General features: G+C 31.0%; 2 protein-coding genes across 2 annotated transcripts; both read left to right on the top strand.

Moving 5' to 3' along the window:
• The first annotated feature begins 262 nt into the window (after positions 1-262).
• LOC139494121 (repetin-like) lies at positions 263-2,754 on the top strand. The gene is made up of 3 exons (XM_071282296.1): positions 263-985; positions 1,079-2,641; positions 2,719-2,754. The coding sequence occupies exons 1-3, from the start codon at positions 263-265 to the stop codon at positions 2,752-2,754; spliced, it is 2,322 nt and encodes a 773-aa protein (XP_071138397.1).
• Positions 1,184-18,007, top strand: LOC139495431 (uncharacterized). Its single transcript, XM_071283719.1, has 9 exons — positions 1,184-3,034; positions 3,655-3,728; positions 4,955-6,400; positions 8,251-8,374; positions 8,830-8,953; positions 10,216-10,334; positions 14,839-15,034; positions 17,022-17,186; positions 17,709-18,007. The coding sequence occupies exons 1-9, from the start codon at positions 2,798-2,800 to the stop codon at positions 17,951-17,953; spliced, it is 2,730 nt and encodes a 909-aa protein (XP_071139820.1). The 5' UTR covers positions 1,184-2,797; the 3' UTR covers positions 17,954-18,007.
• Positions 18,008-20,130: the final 2,123 nt, after the last annotated feature.

The following is a 20,130-nucleotide window of genomic DNA, read 5'->3' on the forward strand; positions in this document are numbered from 1 at the left end:
ATTTCAATGTCTCCACTCTTGTAAAAGAGAGTATACAAAATAGTTTCAATACTATAATACTTATTATTGTGAAAAAATTTCATGGGAAGAGTAGATATTTTCAATGTTTTTCATGTTTGAATTGTTTAAACTAGTCATTTAGGGGCTGTTTGGTTTGAGCCTAGACTCCGTATTGAAGGCTGTACTTTAACCTATAATTGTTAACTTTTCATACATAGAGTTTTCTCATTGGCACTCATACAACATCTTCGTATTTATAAACATGTCATATACATTGCTTTCTTTTGCAGGTGCATTGAAAAAAAGACCAAAAAGCACTTTTGATTTTATCACAGATATAAATTGGGCCTGCAATAAAAAACATGAAATTAGCACTGAGCTTCCTATAACAGTTGGAGAAGATACACATGTTAGGGATATTCAAGAACAGAGATCTGTACACAACACTGAGGTTCCTATAACAGTTGGAGAAGATACACATGTTAGGGATATTCAAGAACAGAGATCTGTACACAGCACTGAGCTTCCTATAACAGTTGGAGAAGATACACATGTTAGGGATATTCAAGAACAGAGATCTGTACACAGCACTGAGCTTCCTATAACAGTTGGAGAAGATACACATGTTAGGGATATTCAAGAACAGAGATCTGTACACAACACTGAGGTTCCTATAACAGTTGGAGAAGATACACATGTTAGGGATATTCAAGAACAGAGATCTGTACACAGCACTGAGCTTCCTATAACAGTTGGAGAAGATACACATGTTAGGGATATTCAAGAACAGAGATCTGTACACAGCACTGAGCTTCCTATAACAGTTGGAGAAGATACACATGTTAGGGATATTCAAGAACAGAGATCTGTACACAACACTGAGCTTCCTATAACAGTTGGAGAAGATACACATGTTAGGGATATTCAAGAACAGAGATCTGTACACAGCACTGAGCTTCCTATAACAGTTGGAGAAGATACACATGTTAGGGATATTCAAGAACAGAGATCTGAACACAACACTGAGGTTCCTATAACAAGTGGAGAAGATACACATGTTAGGGATATTTAAGAACAGAGATCTGAACACAACACTGAGGTTCCTATAACAGTTGGAGAAGATACACATGTTGGGGATATTCAAGAACAGAGATCTGAACACAACACTGAGGTTCCTATAACAGTTGGAGAAGATACACATGTTAGGGATATTCAAGAACAGAGATCTGAACACAACACTGAGGTTCCTATAACAGTTGGAGAAGATACACATGTTAGGGATATTCAAGAACAGAGATCTGTACACAACACTGAGCTTCCTATAACAAGTGGAGAAGATACACATGTTAGGGATATTCAAGAACAGAGATCTGTACACAACACTGAGGTTCCTATAACAGTTGGAGAAGATACACATGTTAGGGATATTCAAGAACAGAGATCTGAACACAACACTGAGGTTCCTATAACAAGTGGAGAAGATACACATGTTAGGGATATTCAAGAACAGAGATCTGAACACAACACTGAGGTTCCTATAACAGTTGGAGAAGATACACATGTTAGGGATATTCAAGAACAGAGATCTGTACACAACACTGAGCTTCCTATAACAAGTGGAGAAGATACACATGTTAGGGATATTCAAGAACAGAGATCTGTACACAACACTGAGGTTCCTATAACAGTTGGAGAAGATACACATGTTAGGGATATTCAAGAACAGAGATCTGTACACAACACTGAGGTTCCTATAACAGTTGGAGAAGATACACATGTTAGGGATATTCAAGAACAGAGATCTGAACACAACACTGAGGTTCCTATAACAGTTGGAGAAGATACACATGTTAGGGATATTCAAGAACAGAGATCTGAACACAACACTGAGGTTCCTATAACAAGTGGAGAAGATACACATGTTAGGGATATTCAAGAACAGAGATCTGTACACAGCACTGAGCTTCCTATAACAGTTGGAGAAGATACACATGTTAGGGATATTCAAGAACAGAGATCTGTACACAGCACTGAGGTTCCTATAACAGTTGGAGAAGATACACATGTTAGGGATATTCAAGAACAGAGATCTGTACACAACACTGAGGTTCCTATAACAGTTGGAGAAGATACACATGTTAGGGATATTCAAGAACAGAGATCTGAACACAACACTGAGGTTCCTATAACAGTTGGAGAAGATACACATGTTAGGGATATTCAAGAACAGAGATCTGAACACAACACTGAGGTTCCTATAACAGTTGGAGAAGATACACATGTTAGGGATATTCAAGAACAGAGATCTGTACACAACACTGAGGTTCCTATAACAGTTGTAGAAGATACACATGTTAGGGATATTCAAGAACAGAGATCTGAACACAACACTGAGGTTCCTATAACAGTTGGAGAAGATACACATGTTAGGGATATTCAAGAACAGAGATCTGTACACAACACTGAGGTTCCTATAACAGTTGTAGAAGATACACATGTTAGGGATATTCAAGAACAGAGATCTGAACACAACACTGAGCTTCCTATAACAGTTGGAGAAGATACACATGTTAGGGATATTCAAGAACAGAGATCTGTACACAACACTGAGGTTCCTATAACAGTTGTAGAAGATACACATGTTAGGGATATTCAAGAACAGAGATCTGAACACAACACTGAGGTTCCTATAACAGTTGGAGAAGATACACATGTTAGGGATATTCAAGAACAGAGATCTGTACACAACACTGAGCTTCCTAAAGGGGGAAATGTATATACCTTTTCTCTTGGAGAAATGCAAAATTTAGTCCAGCAGTTGACAAAGCAGACAGAAGATGAAGAATCTGATACTCCTTCTTCTACTGTTGTTTTTATTGAGGAACAAGAACATGGTATTTTTAAGTTTACAGAAATCAAACCAATATCAATGTTTAAAGGTGAAACGAAAGGACCAACAGATGATAATCATGAAGTGGTTTATGAGGCAGAAGCTGTGATAGAAACAGAAACTTTTGCAAAGGATGAGATACAGGTAAAATATAAGATCAAAAATGTTTATGCAGTTATGGTTCCTCTAATGAAACTTAATGACTACAAGTATGAAATTAAACAAACTTGAGTTATAAGCCATACAGTAAACTTCCCATCATTAATTTTCCACCTTTATCCTTATATTTCAAAAATATTGTACATATATTGGAATTGTGCACCTGTCATTATCATGCTTTTGGAACTATAACAGGATCCCTCCCCTCCTTTTTTCAAGACTGTAAACATAGACATTCAAGATTTTGTGTAAACTAAGTTTTTTCAACTTAAATCCCTTAAAATTTATACAAAATTATACACATATTGTAATGGTGCTCCCTTCTATTACCATCGTGTATTGACGTGATTGACTTGTTTGTGGACTTTTCTCATTCATCCAGACATAGAAACTTTGTCATTCTTTCAAATTTTGATATTTCCTAGAACTTGCAGGAAAGCACAAGTTTTAATCTGTAATGTCTTTGATTAAAATTTCAAGTCGGTTTAATATGAACTTTTTGTGATAGATCAATGATGTTTTCTATCAAGTTGCATTACTACCAGTACATATCAGTTTGATGACCATTTTTTTTGGACATCTTATTTACAGACTCTGCTTTGTAGGAAATCATTGGACATGATGTCATGGATGTAGAAGATGGGAAAAAATGTAAAAAGAGAAGATGGAAGAGAATTAGGTACATTATGCATAAATATATACACATGTGTGAACGAATTTAAATGTCAAACGATTTTTTTTGTGGATCTAAACAACAAGGCAGTGAAACACTTTAAATTATCTTTATTTTTCGGATCAGTTAACCCCTTTAGCGATCTGGAAACCAAGGCATGGAAAAATTACCACAATGTTTTTAGGCCTTTTTGTGAATTATTTCTAATTCAGATCAATGCAAAGAAATCTAAAAGATAAATGGTGTAAATAAGAATTTGATTCTAAACTTTATTTTATCATAAATTATTAATTTTTACGCAAAAAATCTACTTTTTTCATATAAATAAGAAGATGTGGTATGAGTGCCAATGAGACAACTTTCCATCCAAGTAACAGTGTATTTTAAGTTAACAATTATAGGTCAAAGTACAACCTTCAACATGGATCCTTGGCTCGCACCGAAGAGCAAGCTATGAAGGGCCCCAAAATGACCAGTGTAAAACAATTCAAACAGGAAAACCAATGGTCTCATCTATATAAAAAAAGAGAAATGAAAAAACATGTATGAACCACCTCCAACAAGCTTAAATTAAAATATAATAATTTTGTTGTTGGGAGTACAGATTTAGAGGTGAAAATGTATTGTCTATATATCTGTGGAAGTCATATAATGATTTTGTTGTTCAGAGTAAGATGGCGGAAGTGAAAATTTATCGCAATACTAAATACTTAAATTAAAAAGTTTTTAGTTAGTTTTCTACAGGTACAACCAAATTTACTAATCAAATTTTTGTATCTATGAAAGAATTTAGTAAAAGTTTTAGTAATTTATGGTATAAACGAAATCCCTGACTTGATAATATTTGTATATATCTCAATATAATCAAATTTACTATTAAAGTTTAAAAAAAAGCATTTACCGCATGAAAGAATTGTACATTCATTAACTGGTGCCAGATCACGCGACGAAACTTAACATTGATATTTTTCTGATTACGACATTTTACACCATAAGCCTGGAAATTTCACATATATATATATGACCATGATGGCACACAGGATAGATAAGGGATTTAAACATGTTTGATTTGAGTAAATTATTATTAAAAGGCCATTCAACCAGTCATATGAAAAATTCTTGCGAAATAGTATATTCCAGTCTGTATTTTGAGTGACAAAATTTTAAAAGTCCAGTATTGTACGAAATTTATATTCACATTTTTTTTTTATAACACTTAATTTGTTTTGAAGGTACACAGATTCTGATATGGAAGTTGATGATCCTCCAGCTGAAGATATCAAAAGAACGAAAGTCAGTAATGAGACATGTGAGATTGATAACAACAGTGATAACAACAGTGAGACAAGTGAACAATATCCTGTGCTCCCAAAGCTGCAGTGCTCAGTTGGCAAAATTGAAATGAGTTCAGAGGATTCTGAAGACGACTTAATAGATGAAGATATCATAAGAGATGTTAAACACAAGGAACTTTATATCACTGGTGTGAAAAAAAATGAATTTACTAAAATGGGTAAAATGAAGAAAACAGACAGGGTATATAATTCCCACCACCCCTGTCCATTTTGTGGCATAATGCAGACTAATTTTTCCCACCATATATTGTCTACTAAACATATGGAAGAACAAGAAGTTAAAGAAATTATAAAACTAGATATTTCAAACAGTAGTTCTGAGGAAAAAAAGAAAATTATGAAAGATAGAAAAAGAATGATTGATCTGTTGAGATTAAAAGGATGTCATCAACATAACATGAAAGTCAATCAAAGTAAAACCGGAGAAATCATATTGGCCCGTAGAATTTTAACGTCCGAATCTTTTGACATTGAAAAGTATGGAGCGTGTCCATCATGTCTTGGGTGGTTTTTGATTTCAAATTTTCAAAGGCATCAATCAAATTGTCTTGGTAATTCTACTAGAACGAAACAAAGTAAGGCTAGTTTGGTAACCCAGTCTCAGATAATATCTAGAAGAATTTCAGATGAGGCTAGTCCTGCTTTAGTCAGAGAGGTCTTTAGTATAATGACCATAGATGAAGTCTCAAAGGTTGCAAAAAATGACAAACTAATTATATCATTAGGAAATCAATGGATGCTGTCTAACATGGGCAATCGTATAATGAGGAAATACTATACATCTTCTGTGATGAGATTGGCAGCCAAGCTTCTGACTTCTTTAAGAAGCATCACAGGTTTGAAGGAACATTCAATGGAGCAGTTCATAGAAGCAAAATATTATGAATATTTTGCCAAAGCTGCATTGATTTGTAGTAAACAAGTTGTAAATGATGAAGAAGATTTGAATAGCCCAAGCAATGCAATAAAACTTGGATATGACATAAAACGTATGGCTTCTGCAAAACTTGGTGAAGCTTTAGTGGAAGGTGATGATCTAAAGAAATCCCAAGCAGAAAACTTTTTAACACTAGTGAATATGAGTTGGAGCTTGAAAGTGACAAAACTAGCAAGAATGGTTCTAGCAGAAAGAAATTTTAATATTATTAAGCAACTTCCTCTACCTGAAGACATTCAAAAAATGGTTTCTTTTATGGTGGAAGAGCTTAATAAATTGGACTTGCAGGATGTTGCATACAAGATATTTAGAAAGGCTGCTGTTCTTGCTTTAGCTAGGATTACATTGTATAATAGAAGAAGATGTCATGAAGTTCAAGCTTTAAAGTGAGTATATAATATAGTTCAGACTATTCCAAAATTGGTTGTAAAATGGGAAGGGGTCTGTTCAAAGGCTTTTCTTATAAAATTTGATCAGTCCAATTATTTTAGAAAGATAGCCTGGTAAAATAGGAATAGGACAGTTATAGGAAATAATGAAATAAAAATTAAATGCATTACAGGGTTAAATAATAAAAAGTGCCATCTAGCTCCCTCCTCTCCGTAAAATCTATTTCTTGAACAGCTGTAACCATAGAAATAAATAAGATAAGGAGCTGTGGTTTATTGCCAATGTGAGACGACTATCCAATAAAGACCAAATGGCATATGGATGAAAACAACAACAGATTATATTTATAACCATATGACCTTCAACAATGAGTTAAACTAACCTATGCACATGTACCTTGTAGTCTGCCAAAAATCCATATGAACACAAAATGTTGATCAATTCTAAAAAGAAAATGGCCTGATTTATTTTATAAAAAAAGTTATTAAAGTAAAACAATTCAACAGACAGTAACCTATGACACATGTATGACAAGCACTTTAAACATCAGAAAAAATACAACAAAACCTAGGGTGCTCCTAGAAGGTAGGCATAAATTTTTTGATTAGACAATCTAAATAGAAATAATTCATCATTTTTGCCTTGCCCCCGACACAGTATGCAAGACAGGTATAACTATCAAGTGGTGGCGTAAACTACATGTATTTATATAAAGCATATTACAGAAGGTAGAAGACCTGGATGCTTCATATCTTGTCTGCAGATACCTTATGTTACAAAGTTTTGGCCTGTAATATTTGCAAAGTCCTTGACCTCATTTTCATGGTTCAGCAACTGCTTGAACAAAAAAAAATTTTGTAATGGGAATTTCTCACTTTTTATGAGTAATATTTGGTGTATGAGTTCTTTGCAACGTCTACATTTCCTTCACACATGATTCTTCTGACCTCCACCTAATTTCATGGATCAGTGATCAAGGTTAAAGTTACATAATTAGGTCCATTTCTCAAATACTATAAACAGTAGGATAACTTATTCTATATGCGGTGTTTGGAATGACTGTAATCTAATAACATGTCTGTCTGGCAGGTTCCATCAGACCTTGACCTCATTTTTATGGTTCATTGGTCAATGTTAAGTTTTTGTATTTTGATCTGTTTTTCAGCAGTAGGTCAACTATATTTGGTATATGGAATGATTGTAAGGTACATGTATACATGTCTGTCTGGCAGGTATTATCTGACCTTGACCTCATTTTCATTGTACATTGGTCAACATGGTCAATGTTAAGTTTTTGTGTTTCGTTCAGTTTTTTCAAGTACTATAAGTTAAAGGTCAACTATATTTAGTTAATGATAATGTTATGTTTATGTGATACTTGTTGTAAAACCTTCATGTTACAGACTTTCAATATAAATTCAATGATAAGTAAAAAAGGCGAGACATTTTAGCCTGTGCATTCCTGTTCTATTGTAAATGTATGGATTTTCTTAATACTCTACCATTGTCTACTGGGACTTCATTTAGTAAAATTATTTTATGATTTCATTATCAAATTTCTGTCACTACCATTCAGAGTAGAAAAAATAGCTGGAGTTTAAATGTTTCAATCCCTGATGTTTGGGCTTGTCCCCTTAATTTTTGGTAGATAGGTAGAAACTAATATAAATATTTTAAGGTTTTCATAGCCTGGACTATCTATGAAATATATAACTTTCTTCCAAATATTTCCTGCTTACAACATGTACAATGTTATAGCCTAATAGGTCTTAAAACTTACAAATGCCTAGTTGGTAACTTTATACAACTGAATATCCAGCTAATAGAAATTGTTCTTAAATTTCAGTTTATCGGATTACAGGAGGAGAAAAAGTACCCCAGATGAAGTGGCTTTGCAAATGAGCCATGAGCTCACAGAGTTTGAAAAGGAGCTTCTTAACACGCAGGAGGTGGTAATGATTCGAGGGAAGGTATGCTGTTAAAACAAAATTAATCATATATAAAAATAAGAAGATACATTGGTATGATTGCTAATGAGACAACTCTCCACCAGAGACCAAATGACGTTGAAGTTGAACACTAAAAAGCAATCACTGCACAGCCTTCAAAAATAAACGAAAACCTATACAGCAAAGTAAGCTATGAACAAAATCACAAACGTAAAATAATTAAAAAAAACTAATATTTTACTAACAACTTGATTTATGTACAAAACAATAAACGAAAAACAAATATGATATACAGCAACAAATAACAACCACTGAGTTACAGACTCCCAACTTGGGACAGTGGTGTAACAGTAAGATATCAGAACAAACTATTAAAATCAGTTGAAAAGGGCTTAACTCATCAGATCAATACCATTTGATTAAATAGGAAATTTTTTTATTATTTTGTGGTGAAGTCTTGTCTTCTTATTATAAAGGGTGGCAAGGCGGTTCCGGTTATTATCCCAAAGGATGCTGTAAATGTGTTGGAATACCTGTCAAATGACTCTATTAGACTCAAAGTTGGAATACCTCCTTCGAAATATTTGTTTGCTAATTCCAGTAAGTATACTATTTATCATGCACCAAGTAGCATATTTTGTTTATTTCATAATAAACAATACCTGCTTAATAATTGTTTGTTTCTAATTTGTGTATATACATAATTATGTACAGTCCTGTCAAGCAAATTTACGCAAAGTAGTGTAAAGAAATGGACAATCCCGAGGATGGCACATAACAACTGAGCAATAATGTTTGGGACTTATATTAAACATTATGGAAATATTTTTAGTAAGCCGAAATATATATTTATTTTTTATGTCTTGTAAGATATTTTTTTTCTTTACCGTTTTTCAACATTTGCGTCTGGAAAGTAGAAAGGATTAACTGAATGGTTAAATTTAAATCCATTATGAAAAGTCTTTAAATTAAATCGATAAAGGAAATTATTGCCTAGTTACAAACACTACCAGGGATAATCCACAATGTGCATCTGTATTACTCCTGTTGTTATTGCTACTCAAATTTGGGCAAAGTCTGATTGATAAGGGACAGTCTATCATTTATCATGTACTATCAAATACACAAAAGTCATCCTAGAAGCCAATGAGCATGTGATTCGGTCATAATTGTGATGTTAACATAATTGAAAATCATTTTTCATCCATAAAATCATCAATGTTACTAGTAACTAATTATTTATAATGAAAATAGTTCAACTGACAGATTTTATAAATATCAACATAATTCATAAAATTCTGAGTGGGTACACAGAGGTGTTAAAGTTAACAATTATCAAGCCATTAAACCTTGTTATACAATGTACCAACAATTGGACATTATACTGCCCAAATGAATACATGTACACAAACAGATCATGTACATGTATAAATATACATGTATGTAGCTATTAAATACCTGAAAATGTCAAGTTGAGGTCACAGTAAACCATTAAAAAAAGAATTTCACAGTTGTAAGAAATATTTACATTATTGAAAAAATAATATTTTATTGCATTATCAATATCAAAACCATCCTTTCAAAATATGTATAGATTAACGAAATTGAAAAATTGTTGTCTATTCCACCCACAATATAATATCTTGAGATTTTTTTTAATAAAAAAAGTTTTTGGTATTTTGTCCTGTTTTTCAGACTCTTCCAGCAAAATTTGGACAACTCCTAAACTGAATAGCTTGAAGCAATTCAGGGATCTCCATGGATGATAATTTAAAACCATTTTGGTTGATATTGAATAATGAAACAAAAATTGTTACCATTAATATTGGAATTATTTGCTATTGAATACAGCTTTTTTGCAGATGCAGGTGTTTTTAGGGGCTATGATGCCATTGGTGCTGTAAAAAAGGAAGCAGGATTAAAGTTGCCAAACCTTGTTAAAACGTCTAACATGAGGAAGTATATGGCAACAATGATGCAGGTATTAAAACATGATTATAAAAAAATTGATTATTTAGTTTTTTTAACAATTCAATTTTTAAGTAATTTCAATCATAAAATTTAATCCTATCAATCTGACAAATGTGCTTCGGGCAGTTGTAACCCATTTATAGATTTTTTTTATTTTGAATTTAGTATAGACCTAAACAATAGGACAATCCCTTTCTTAGAACACGAATAACATTCATGCTTCACAACTCAAATCAAATCCTACCATTTCATTAGGCGAGTGTGCTTTGCTATATTCTAAGGTGACAAGTGACACCATTTTACCACACAATTTCATTATAGAATACAACAGCTTATTAATTAGTCAATTGTTGCTGATAGCTAAATAATGAGGTGTTTTGCTTTTGCGCCAATTGACATTTCATTTGCGCCAAAATAAAATCTCTCATTTGCACCAATTTTACAGGTAAATAGTAATATATTAAATATATGAAACATAGACTAAGTAGAATCGAATAAGATTTGTATTGCATTAATTCATCACAATTCAGTTTCATTAATATTTTTAAACGTATTTGCAAAATATTAAAACATCTTCATAAAAAGCAAGGCAATAAACACTGGTTTAAATTATGATAAAAGGAGTTTGCAAAATGTTAAATATTATTCATATTAATCAAAGCACTATAAAAAATGGTCAGTTCCTTTAAAGCTTAAAACCACAATAAAAACTCAATTTTTTAAAGTAAAAATAACAGGTCTGATCTAGCTCAAAATTAATAGGCTTGCAACTGTCCTTATATAATCTAGACGGGGAAAATTCGCATCCAAGGTACATTCCATATTTTTCTAAAAGATAGCATTTTATTTCTTTCTCCAATCTCCAAACGACAGCTGTGTGTGGTCATCAAATATAATAGTAACTATTTTTTTCCTCTTCCTTTTCGACTGTATGATATCCATTTTTCAAATAAAACATATGAACATCCCACAAATATTTAACAAACTGACTTAGTTTTGTATAAGAATGAAAATACACTCACATAATAATTAACCAGGGGATATTATTTAAAAAAAAAAAGATATGAGCCTCACATTCAAAATTCAATTTATATTTCAATTTTCATTTTATAATTTACCTGTCATGCCTGTAATTTTAACTTTTTCAAATAATTTCCCTGTAAATTGGCGCAAAAGAAATATTTATATTTTGGCGCAAATGAAATACAACATTGTGGCGCAAATGAAATACTACGACTCTTAAGAATTGGCGCAAAAGCAATACGCCCAAATAATGCTATCAGCTAATTATTGATTTTATGTCAGAATCATAACATGTGACTAGATCAAGATAAAATCTGAGCTGTCTGATCAGGGACAAAGGAAACTTTAAAAAAAATAATAAACAAGATGGTAGTAGTCAAACTCATATGTTTCCATCCACACAATTAAGCTTTTTTCCAAATTGGGACAGCCAATTAAAACCCTGGATGAATGCAGGGTTTGACATTAAGGGCTGTCCAATTGCTCGGGACTAGCAAATATCATCATCTGGCGAGTAAAAGCTTCAGTGTACTTGTCTGATGGGCATGTAAAAATAAAAGTTAAAATATAAAGATCTGATTTCAGTAAATTCTCTTTTTATAAATAAATCATGTCAATCAGCCCTGACATTATTAACAAATTTACACACTTTAAGTATTTTCCCTTTCTAACTATAGACATTTAAAAAATATTTGCCAATCAGATTATTTATTCAGTTGAATCAGTCGGATAAGACCTTAGTAGCTGTTGTAAGAAAACTATCCAGGACACAATATATATTTTAGTTTACCTTAATCTCATCAATTTTAAAACATTGAACAAAAATGAAATTAGGGAAAATAAAAAATACAGTATGTGGCCAAAAGTATTCGTCACTTTTCTTTTTTGCTATATATTTCATATCTTTTTTTTTTCTTTTTGGGCTGCTTGTTTGTTATCTATATCAACCACACTTGTAATAAAATGCATTAGTATTAAAAAAAACCAACATACTATAGATTCTTTATCTACGTATTCTTTAAGAACTTAAATAGTTCTCGTTTAACTTTTTTTTTTTTTATCTCATTGTTTGTATTGTATTATGAAAAAATTATTGATGTTGTAATGTTTATGCCCTTTGGGGCCCATAATTGGAAATAAAAATATCTTATCTTATCTTATCTATATATATAAAAACGCATTTTTTCAAAAAAATATTTTGAAGGCATTCATTGTTAGATTTTAATGAACTTGGCACAAAAAGTTATTTGGTAATGATATTGCTGTTAATTGCATTTCTTTTCTCTTGATATGAACATGTGTTATATTTTTTAATAATTTTATTTAGGTAATATATAGCAAGTTTGTTAACAAAATTATAACTAAATAAACAAATATGCATGTGCAGTTCCGCTTCTTTTGGTGCCAAGTTTATTAAAATCCGACCGCAAATGACCCAACAATATTTTTTTGAAAAATTGTAGTTTTGTATGAATATATAGTGCAAAATAACAAGTGACGAAACTTTTGGCCACATACTGTAACTGTATAAATAAACTTTAAACCTAATATATTTATTTATCATCCTTTTCCATGTTTTTTTAAGTTTTTTTGGGTAAAAAAATAAAAGAGCACAGTCCATGGAGCAACACTTTCAGAAATCAGCTACATTTCATTATATTTGGAATTGTATTTGAATGATTGTATGTTTAATGGCCCTCTTTGGCCCTAAATAAAAAGTTTATTATTCTAAAATGGAAAGTTTTTCATTTTGATGGATATATCGATGCAAAACTGAACTAGTTTGATTTTTTCCCCCGCTTTTTCTTACTGATTTGAAAATAACAAATTTTAAAATTTGCATGTTTTTCTTGGAATTGGATGGAAACTTCAGAAATAGGGGTCATAGTGTGACCTTTTCGACCATGCTCCTTTCTTAAGCAAGAACAAATTTTTGACATGTGGTTTTAAGTTTCGGACAAGTAGTATATCATGGTTACTTGCCTAGTTTCATAAAATTTGCACACATCATAAAAATTTTAACAATGATCACCAATTTGACTAAAATTCTCATATTTGATTTATAACATGCTAGAAATATATCCAAATTATGTAAAGTCCAAAAACAAAAAATAGCAATGCATGACTGCCGACAATCTTACCACCTGATATAAATGTAAATACAAATAAACAGACAAGCACATACTAATGTGTAATACCGATTTTCTAGGTGTGATAGATTAAAAGTTGTAAATCAATGTTTTACATGTATACTAATACATTTTTATGGGTCAAATCAGTTGATGAAATGGTTTTTAATGGCAGCACCCTTGTTTCACTTTTTAAATGTTGACAATTCTTTTCTTTTTAATAACTGAACACGTTTAGCACATGTGTAAACAGGGGTTAATTTTAAGGTTGCACAAATATGATTTAAATGAGTTGAATTAGCGACTTGCCAACTAATAATACATTTTAAGCTTATATTGACAAAACCATGAAAACAGAACCAAATCTTATTTTAATAATTTTCTTTAAAATGTTTGAATCCTATTTTAATTTAAGTTGTAATCTTAGCTTATTTATGATAATATTTTAGATACCTTTTATACTATATTTGGCCAATTCTTTGAAAGATTAAAATTTAAGTTTCAATTCTTCTCTCCATCAATACCTCATCAAAAACAAAATGTAAATGTGGCAAAAATACTGCCACAAGATCTTAAATGTATAAAGAAAACTTGCTAAGTGGAAAAATTGTGCTTGGACACTAATAATGCAAACAATATTAGTTTAAGGTAGATCATAAGTAAATATTTTTTGAGACAGAATTTTCTTATACTTAGCCAGAATGAAGATTTTTATATGCTCTTTTCAAATATATAATAAAAAGGAGGGGTCACCGTGCTATTTTTCAAGCTATAAGTCGTTGTAAATTACCGAAATTTGGTTAGATTGTTCATGGGAAAACACATTTGTGTGCATAAAAAAAAATCTACGAGATAGAATTTTGAAAAAAATTGTGAAAAGATAGGTTTTGTAATATGTTTTAAGAAAATAAAAAGAAAAAATGGTGTCACCGAACTTGTTTTCTTGCTACAAGTAAAAAGAAAAAAATTCCCTATCTGTCCAATATAAATTTTTTACTAAAAGAGTTATCTTCCCTTAAATGGCTTGTTTGAAAAAAATGATTCTAAAAGCAAGAAAAATTATATTTGTTTAAATATTTTGGATTATACAATAAATTGCCAAGTTTTCTTTATATTTTTAAACAGTCTAACCATTAAATTGCAAATCCGTCTTCAAATTTGCAGATTAATCCAAATAACTAGACCGATTTTTTACTGTGATTGTTCAATCTAAGATGACGGTATACCATGAATCTACCTTAAAATAGACAATATTAAGTTGAGGGCCACTGGCAAATTTCGGCCAAATTCTGATGTCAGCATTGTCATGATTGTAGAGAAATGTAAAGGTGTGTGTTAAAATATATTTCTGTTTTGTTTCAGTCATTGGACATAACAGAAAACCAACGTCAATGGATCCTAGATCACCTAGGGCATACTATGGATGTCCATAGGGTCCATTATAGGCAAACAAGTGATTTAATAGAAAGGGTTCATGTATCAAAACTTTTGTTAATCCAAGACTTTGGCAAGGTGAAAGATTTTGTTGGCAAAAAATTGGAGGATATTCAACTACAAGGTAATTTTCAGATAAACTCTATGCAATTTTAGTAGACCAAAGGGAGTAAGTTCCCTCACTACTGTCAAAATGACTGTCAATATATCTGTATTTAGTAAATTTCCATAAGAATATCAACATTCATGTATCGCTGTAAATCATTTGAAATAAAATAATGAAAAGTCTGACACAAGGCCTTTTTAATGCATCAAAGAAACCCATCTCCTGATTCTTACTATAATTAGATACAAGTGCTAGAAATTAAGATTGTATATGTAGACACTTGGTTTTGTCTGGTCTTTAAGATTAAAGATGGACGTTATATGTATATGGGCAAGATTTCAGTAATGCAGCAAATAGTGTGACGTTGAAATTGATAACTTTTATTCATTTTAAGAATGAGAGTGAACCAACTTTATTCATTTTGTAAAATAGAGGGCAAAAGACACCAATGGGTCATTCAAAACTCACAAGTTGATTAAAAACTGACCTAGCAATTGCAAAAAATGTAAAACAACGAAAAGGCCAAAAGTTCCACAAAACACTGATAAAAAAATAAAGATTGAGGAACAGAAATCTCACCCAGAAACGGGTTATCCGTTAATCTTGGGTGCTCCTGTAAAATAAGTTTCTAAATTTAGCCGTCTATTTTGATATTCTAAACAAGAGTTAGTGTTAAAGAAAATTAAAATAATATTATTTTGATTGTTCACCTCTCATTTACTGTATTTGTACTTATTTTCGCGGTGAATTTATTTTCACAGATTTTGCGGTAGGTATATTTTCCCGAAAATAGATACATGCGAACATGAATTTATACAGTTACCAAGTTTTGTGATAATAAGTACACAATTTATACAGTTACCATATAAATCACTTTTGGAAATTCCATGAAATAAAGTAATCAGCAATACCAAGTTTGTGATAATAAGTACACACGAAAAAAAGTACATGTACGGTTATTACAAAGGTTTCAAATTTTGCAGTGGCTTGAAGTGATATTTAGAAGTATATTCTAAAAACTATGTTTGAAAAAGTAATAATGTTTTGTTGCTGAAATTTTGTTTAATATATCATCTCTAATTCTTACTTGATTTATATCGATCCTGGCCTGTTGATTATATTTAATTAATCAACGTGTGGTTAGTTTGATCTCAGTTCTTCATTGGTTAAATTTGTTTATGACGTCTTATGAATTTTCTTGCTTTTCTCTGAAATTCCTATTGTGACGTTATGAAAAAAGGTGACCATGCCTCATGACTTCACGTAGAAAGAAAACATCTTTTTGCAAGTCGTTCGAAAAGAAGAATTAAGATTGTCTGCAAAAATCATTAGAGAAACAGATTCCACCACCAAATCTCGTGTAATATAATATTTATCCACTCTCGACAGAAAATTTAAATGTCTTGAATGGATAAATATCAAATCAGTGGTAGAATCTATATGTATATGGTCTGATCTTTTAAGATTGAAAAGTGCCAATCTAAAAAAACTTATGACATTTATGATCTCAGTTCTTCATTGGTTAAATTTGTTTATGACGTCAAATTTTCTTGCTTTTCTCTAAAATTCTTATTGTGACGTTATGAAAAAAGGTGACCATGCCTCATGACTTCACGTAGAAAGAAAACATCTTTTTGCAAGTCGTTCGAAAAGAAGAATTAAGATTGTCTGCAAAAATCATTAGAGAAACAGATTCCACCACCAAATCTTGTGTAATATAATATTTATCCACTCTCGACAGAAAATTTAAATGTCATGAATGGATAAATATCGAATCAGTGGTAGAATCTATATGTATATTATCTGATCTTTTAAGATTGAAAAGTGCCAATCTCAAAAAATTTGTGACATTTATGTAAAATGGTCAGTACATCAATTCTGTCAAAATGTGAGCAAGTATGTGTTCATTACACCCAATATTTTGGCCATCAATTTTGAAAAGCTGTAATGTCATATCAATGCTGTACCAATGGAAATGATAATAATGAAACTTTTTTTTCTGCAGATATTGTACCGCAAAAAAAAGACATATCAGCAGTAAGTGAAGATGATGCAGATATAGATACACCAAACACAGGAATTGATAATATAGCAGAGGACTTTATTCCAGAATTGCATGACGATGAAGTTGATGCTGATTTCAGCATTCCAATTCAAGAACATAGACCTGGTATGAATGTAAAAGTTTTCATATGAACTGATTGATAATTTTATGTAAAACCCTTATTTGTTATCCGATTTCAAAGGATGTTATTCATTGTGTTTGTCAGAAAATTCTGTATTATACGCTTTATGGTTAAACCTATAGTTTAATTTTGTGTAACTGTTTTAGAAAGGTGAATTGAGAAGATCTTATTTCCCTTGAATGTATCAATATTGAAAAACAAATGGCCTTTTTGGGGGGTTAGAAAATTAAGCAATCAAAAGCTCACAATATGTTTAAACCAAAAGTTAAATTATATAATATATCTCCAAATTAAAATTTCCTATTAACTTAAAAAGCCTATTGATTTTTGTTTGTCTTTTCAAATATAAGGAAAATTTTGTAGCCCAGTTTTTATAGATGCTTATATAACTTGTGAACGTATTTGGTTCTCTTAACTGTTTCATGCTCTACATAGAAAACAAATCGGGTGATAGTCAATTGAATGTTAAAGTAATACTTTTATGGAATTCATATTCATACTTTCAGATAAAAAGAAATCTAGAAAAGACAAAGTTCAACGCCAAAAATGGTCAGAGGATGATGTCCAGGAACTAGAAGACCTGTTTTCAGTTAATCTTAAAAAACTGAAATGTCCAAAACAAGCTGAAATTGAAAAAAAAATTTCAATTAGTAAAAAAAATGGTGGTCTTATCCACAAAAGAAAGCGTGATAACATCAAGAAGAAAGTCAGCAATATGATTCAAAAACTCAAAACCGTTGATAATGGTTAATATTGAAAATTATTTTACAGGACAAATATAAATAAAAATAAATATTGGCTCACCTGAGGTTAATAAACTTGTCTTTTTTATCGCTGACATAGGGTAGGTTAGACTGTTTTTTTATTATTTGTTGGTTGCATATTTTAATATGAAATTTTGTAATTTTGTCTGAGAAGGAAATAAAATTCCTAAGATATAATTATGAATACATTTACTGTTTATTTAAACAATATTGTAAACCTGGAAGCAACAAGAAAATCTCTTTGAATAAAGCTTCATATTTTAGAAGGTTTTTCGAGCTGGATAATCCATATTTGGTACATGTGAACTTGACCTCATTTTCATGGTTTAATGACAATTTAAAAATTCTGAGTTAAAATTGGTAATAGGACAGCTATTTGGTAATAAATTAATTGCTTAATATATGTGTCTGTCAGACTAGGTTAACTTGACCTTTACCACATTTCAGGAATCAGTGATTAAGTGAGTTAATATGACTATGGCCCTAGATTTTGTGCTGGGCTACTTAAATTTTGATAAAATTTGGTTCAAAATACAAACGCAATTAGGAACAATTTTGTCTGTGCTACCAACTTGAATTTCCCAAGTTTTATCCCTGCTAGATCCATTTCTCATGTATTTTAAGCAATAGATCAACTGTAGTAGGTGTATAGAATGATTGTTAAGAATACATCTCTTATCTGACAGGGTTGATCTTGACATTAACCTTATTTTCATGGATAATTGATAATATTAAATTTTCTATTTTACTTGAAGCAAAACTTTTTATATATAATTCAGTTAAAGATCTTCGCTACACTTGTTTTGACTTTTTGTCTGATATTTGAATCCTCTAGTTTTATCCATATAGTGCCACTTCTTGATTTATTTTATTACATTTGGTTTTAAAAGCCATTTTTGAAAATCTTATACAATCCTTGTTATTTTTTAATTTGTTTTTAAGAAAAGGTTCACAATGTTAAATGCATGAAAAATCTTAAATTTCCCTACAAATGTCCTATTGGTTATTTCTCTAAACAAGGACAAAGACATTTCATTTTTTATGCTTTTCAAGATCCGTTATTTATATTCTATCAGTTTATAGTCTTTTAATAAAATCTTGTTATTTTGATACATAGGAGCTAATTCCGATCATCCTTAAATCAGTTTAGCAGACCAAACATTTCAGCATGTGCACTCTTAGTTATTTTTGTGTTTATGTATAGATTTATTTTTATTTGATGATGGGCTTTATGGGATTAAATTTGTACAGGCATTTTTTTTTGTGAGACTTGGCAACAGTTAAAATTATTGTTTATTTTACTACTCTGAGAAAAAACTCAAAAGAATTTGTCATAAAGTGAAGATTTATTATACATGTATTTTTTTTGTCTTGTCTACTGAGATTGACATTATATGTATATTTTGTTTTATAATATCTGCTACACGTAATTGCTGAAGACAGGGCATTAGTGTGTACAGTTATGGTAGTAGAAATGTTTTTCAAACTTGTTTATGTGTGAAATTTATTCATCCATTTGGGACAGATGCCACATGATGTAAAATTACTGCATCTTTTATCAAGGACCTTATGCCAAAGTAACTTTATGGAAACTACTGTTACTAATTTGAGAAACTAATATTTGCAATTTGGACATTCATGGTACCGACATATTTTTGATTTTTTTTAATTGAAAAACAAAACTATAGAATGGATATGTGTACTCATTTTCAATATTACCCTGTAAACAAGAAAGTATTCAATTATGAAAAATAATGGTTCCCTTTGAACAACTGGGCCCAGTGTGAGAAGTTACCACAATTAATTTTCAGATCCATAGATCAAATAGACAGGAGGTACAGTTATTGTTTTTGGTAAACTTGTCAAAATTAGATTTATACCACAACTAAAAAAAATCTTTGAAAATTTGACTGAAATAATTGAGGTTATTAGAAATTCTAAGGTGACTTGTTCAAGCTTATAATGTTACAAATAAGTTACTCCTGTTGTCCTAATGGTGTTAAATGTCTAAAATACTGTATGGGATTATTTTTATTTCCCAGTTTACTTGTCTCAAACTATAATATCTGAGTATTTTGGTATGCAAATAATAAATATGTTTGCCTGTAATATGTTTATTCACTGTGACATTGCCAATTTTCATCACAGTAACAATCCACATAAT

This window comes from Mytilus edulis, chromosome 11, assembly GCF_963676685.1.
Source record: "Mytilus edulis chromosome 11, xbMytEdul2.2, whole genome shotgun sequence".
Lineage (NCBI taxonomy): Eukaryota > Metazoa > Mollusca > Bivalvia > Mytilida > Mytilidae > Mytilus > Mytilus edulis.

Bases quoted from the DNA above. Each gene is read 5' to 3' on its own strand.
- LOC139494121 (XM_071282296.1), top strand. From the start codon at position 263: ATGTCATATACATTGCTTTCTTTTGCAGGTGCATTGAAAAAAAGACCA. The intron at 986-1,078 runs GTTAGGGATATT...ATTTAAGAACAG, and splicing joins CAGTTGGAGAAGATACACAT to AGATCTGAACACAACACTGA. The intron at 2,642-2,718 runs GTTAGGGATATT...TACACATGTTAG, and splicing joins CAGTTGTAGAAGATACACAT to GGATATTCAAGAACAGAGAT.
- LOC139495431 (XM_071283719.1), top strand. From the start codon at position 2,798: ATGCAAAATTTAGTCCAGCAGTTGACAAAGCAGACAGAAGATGAAGAA. The intron at 3,729-4,954 runs GTACATTATGCA...TTTGTTTTGAAG, and splicing joins AGAAGATGGAAGAGAATTAG to GTACACAGATTCTGATATGG. The intron at 17,187-17,708 runs GTATGAATGTAA...TCATACTTTCAG, and splicing joins AATTCAAGAACATAGACCTG to ATAAAAAGAAATCTAGAAAA.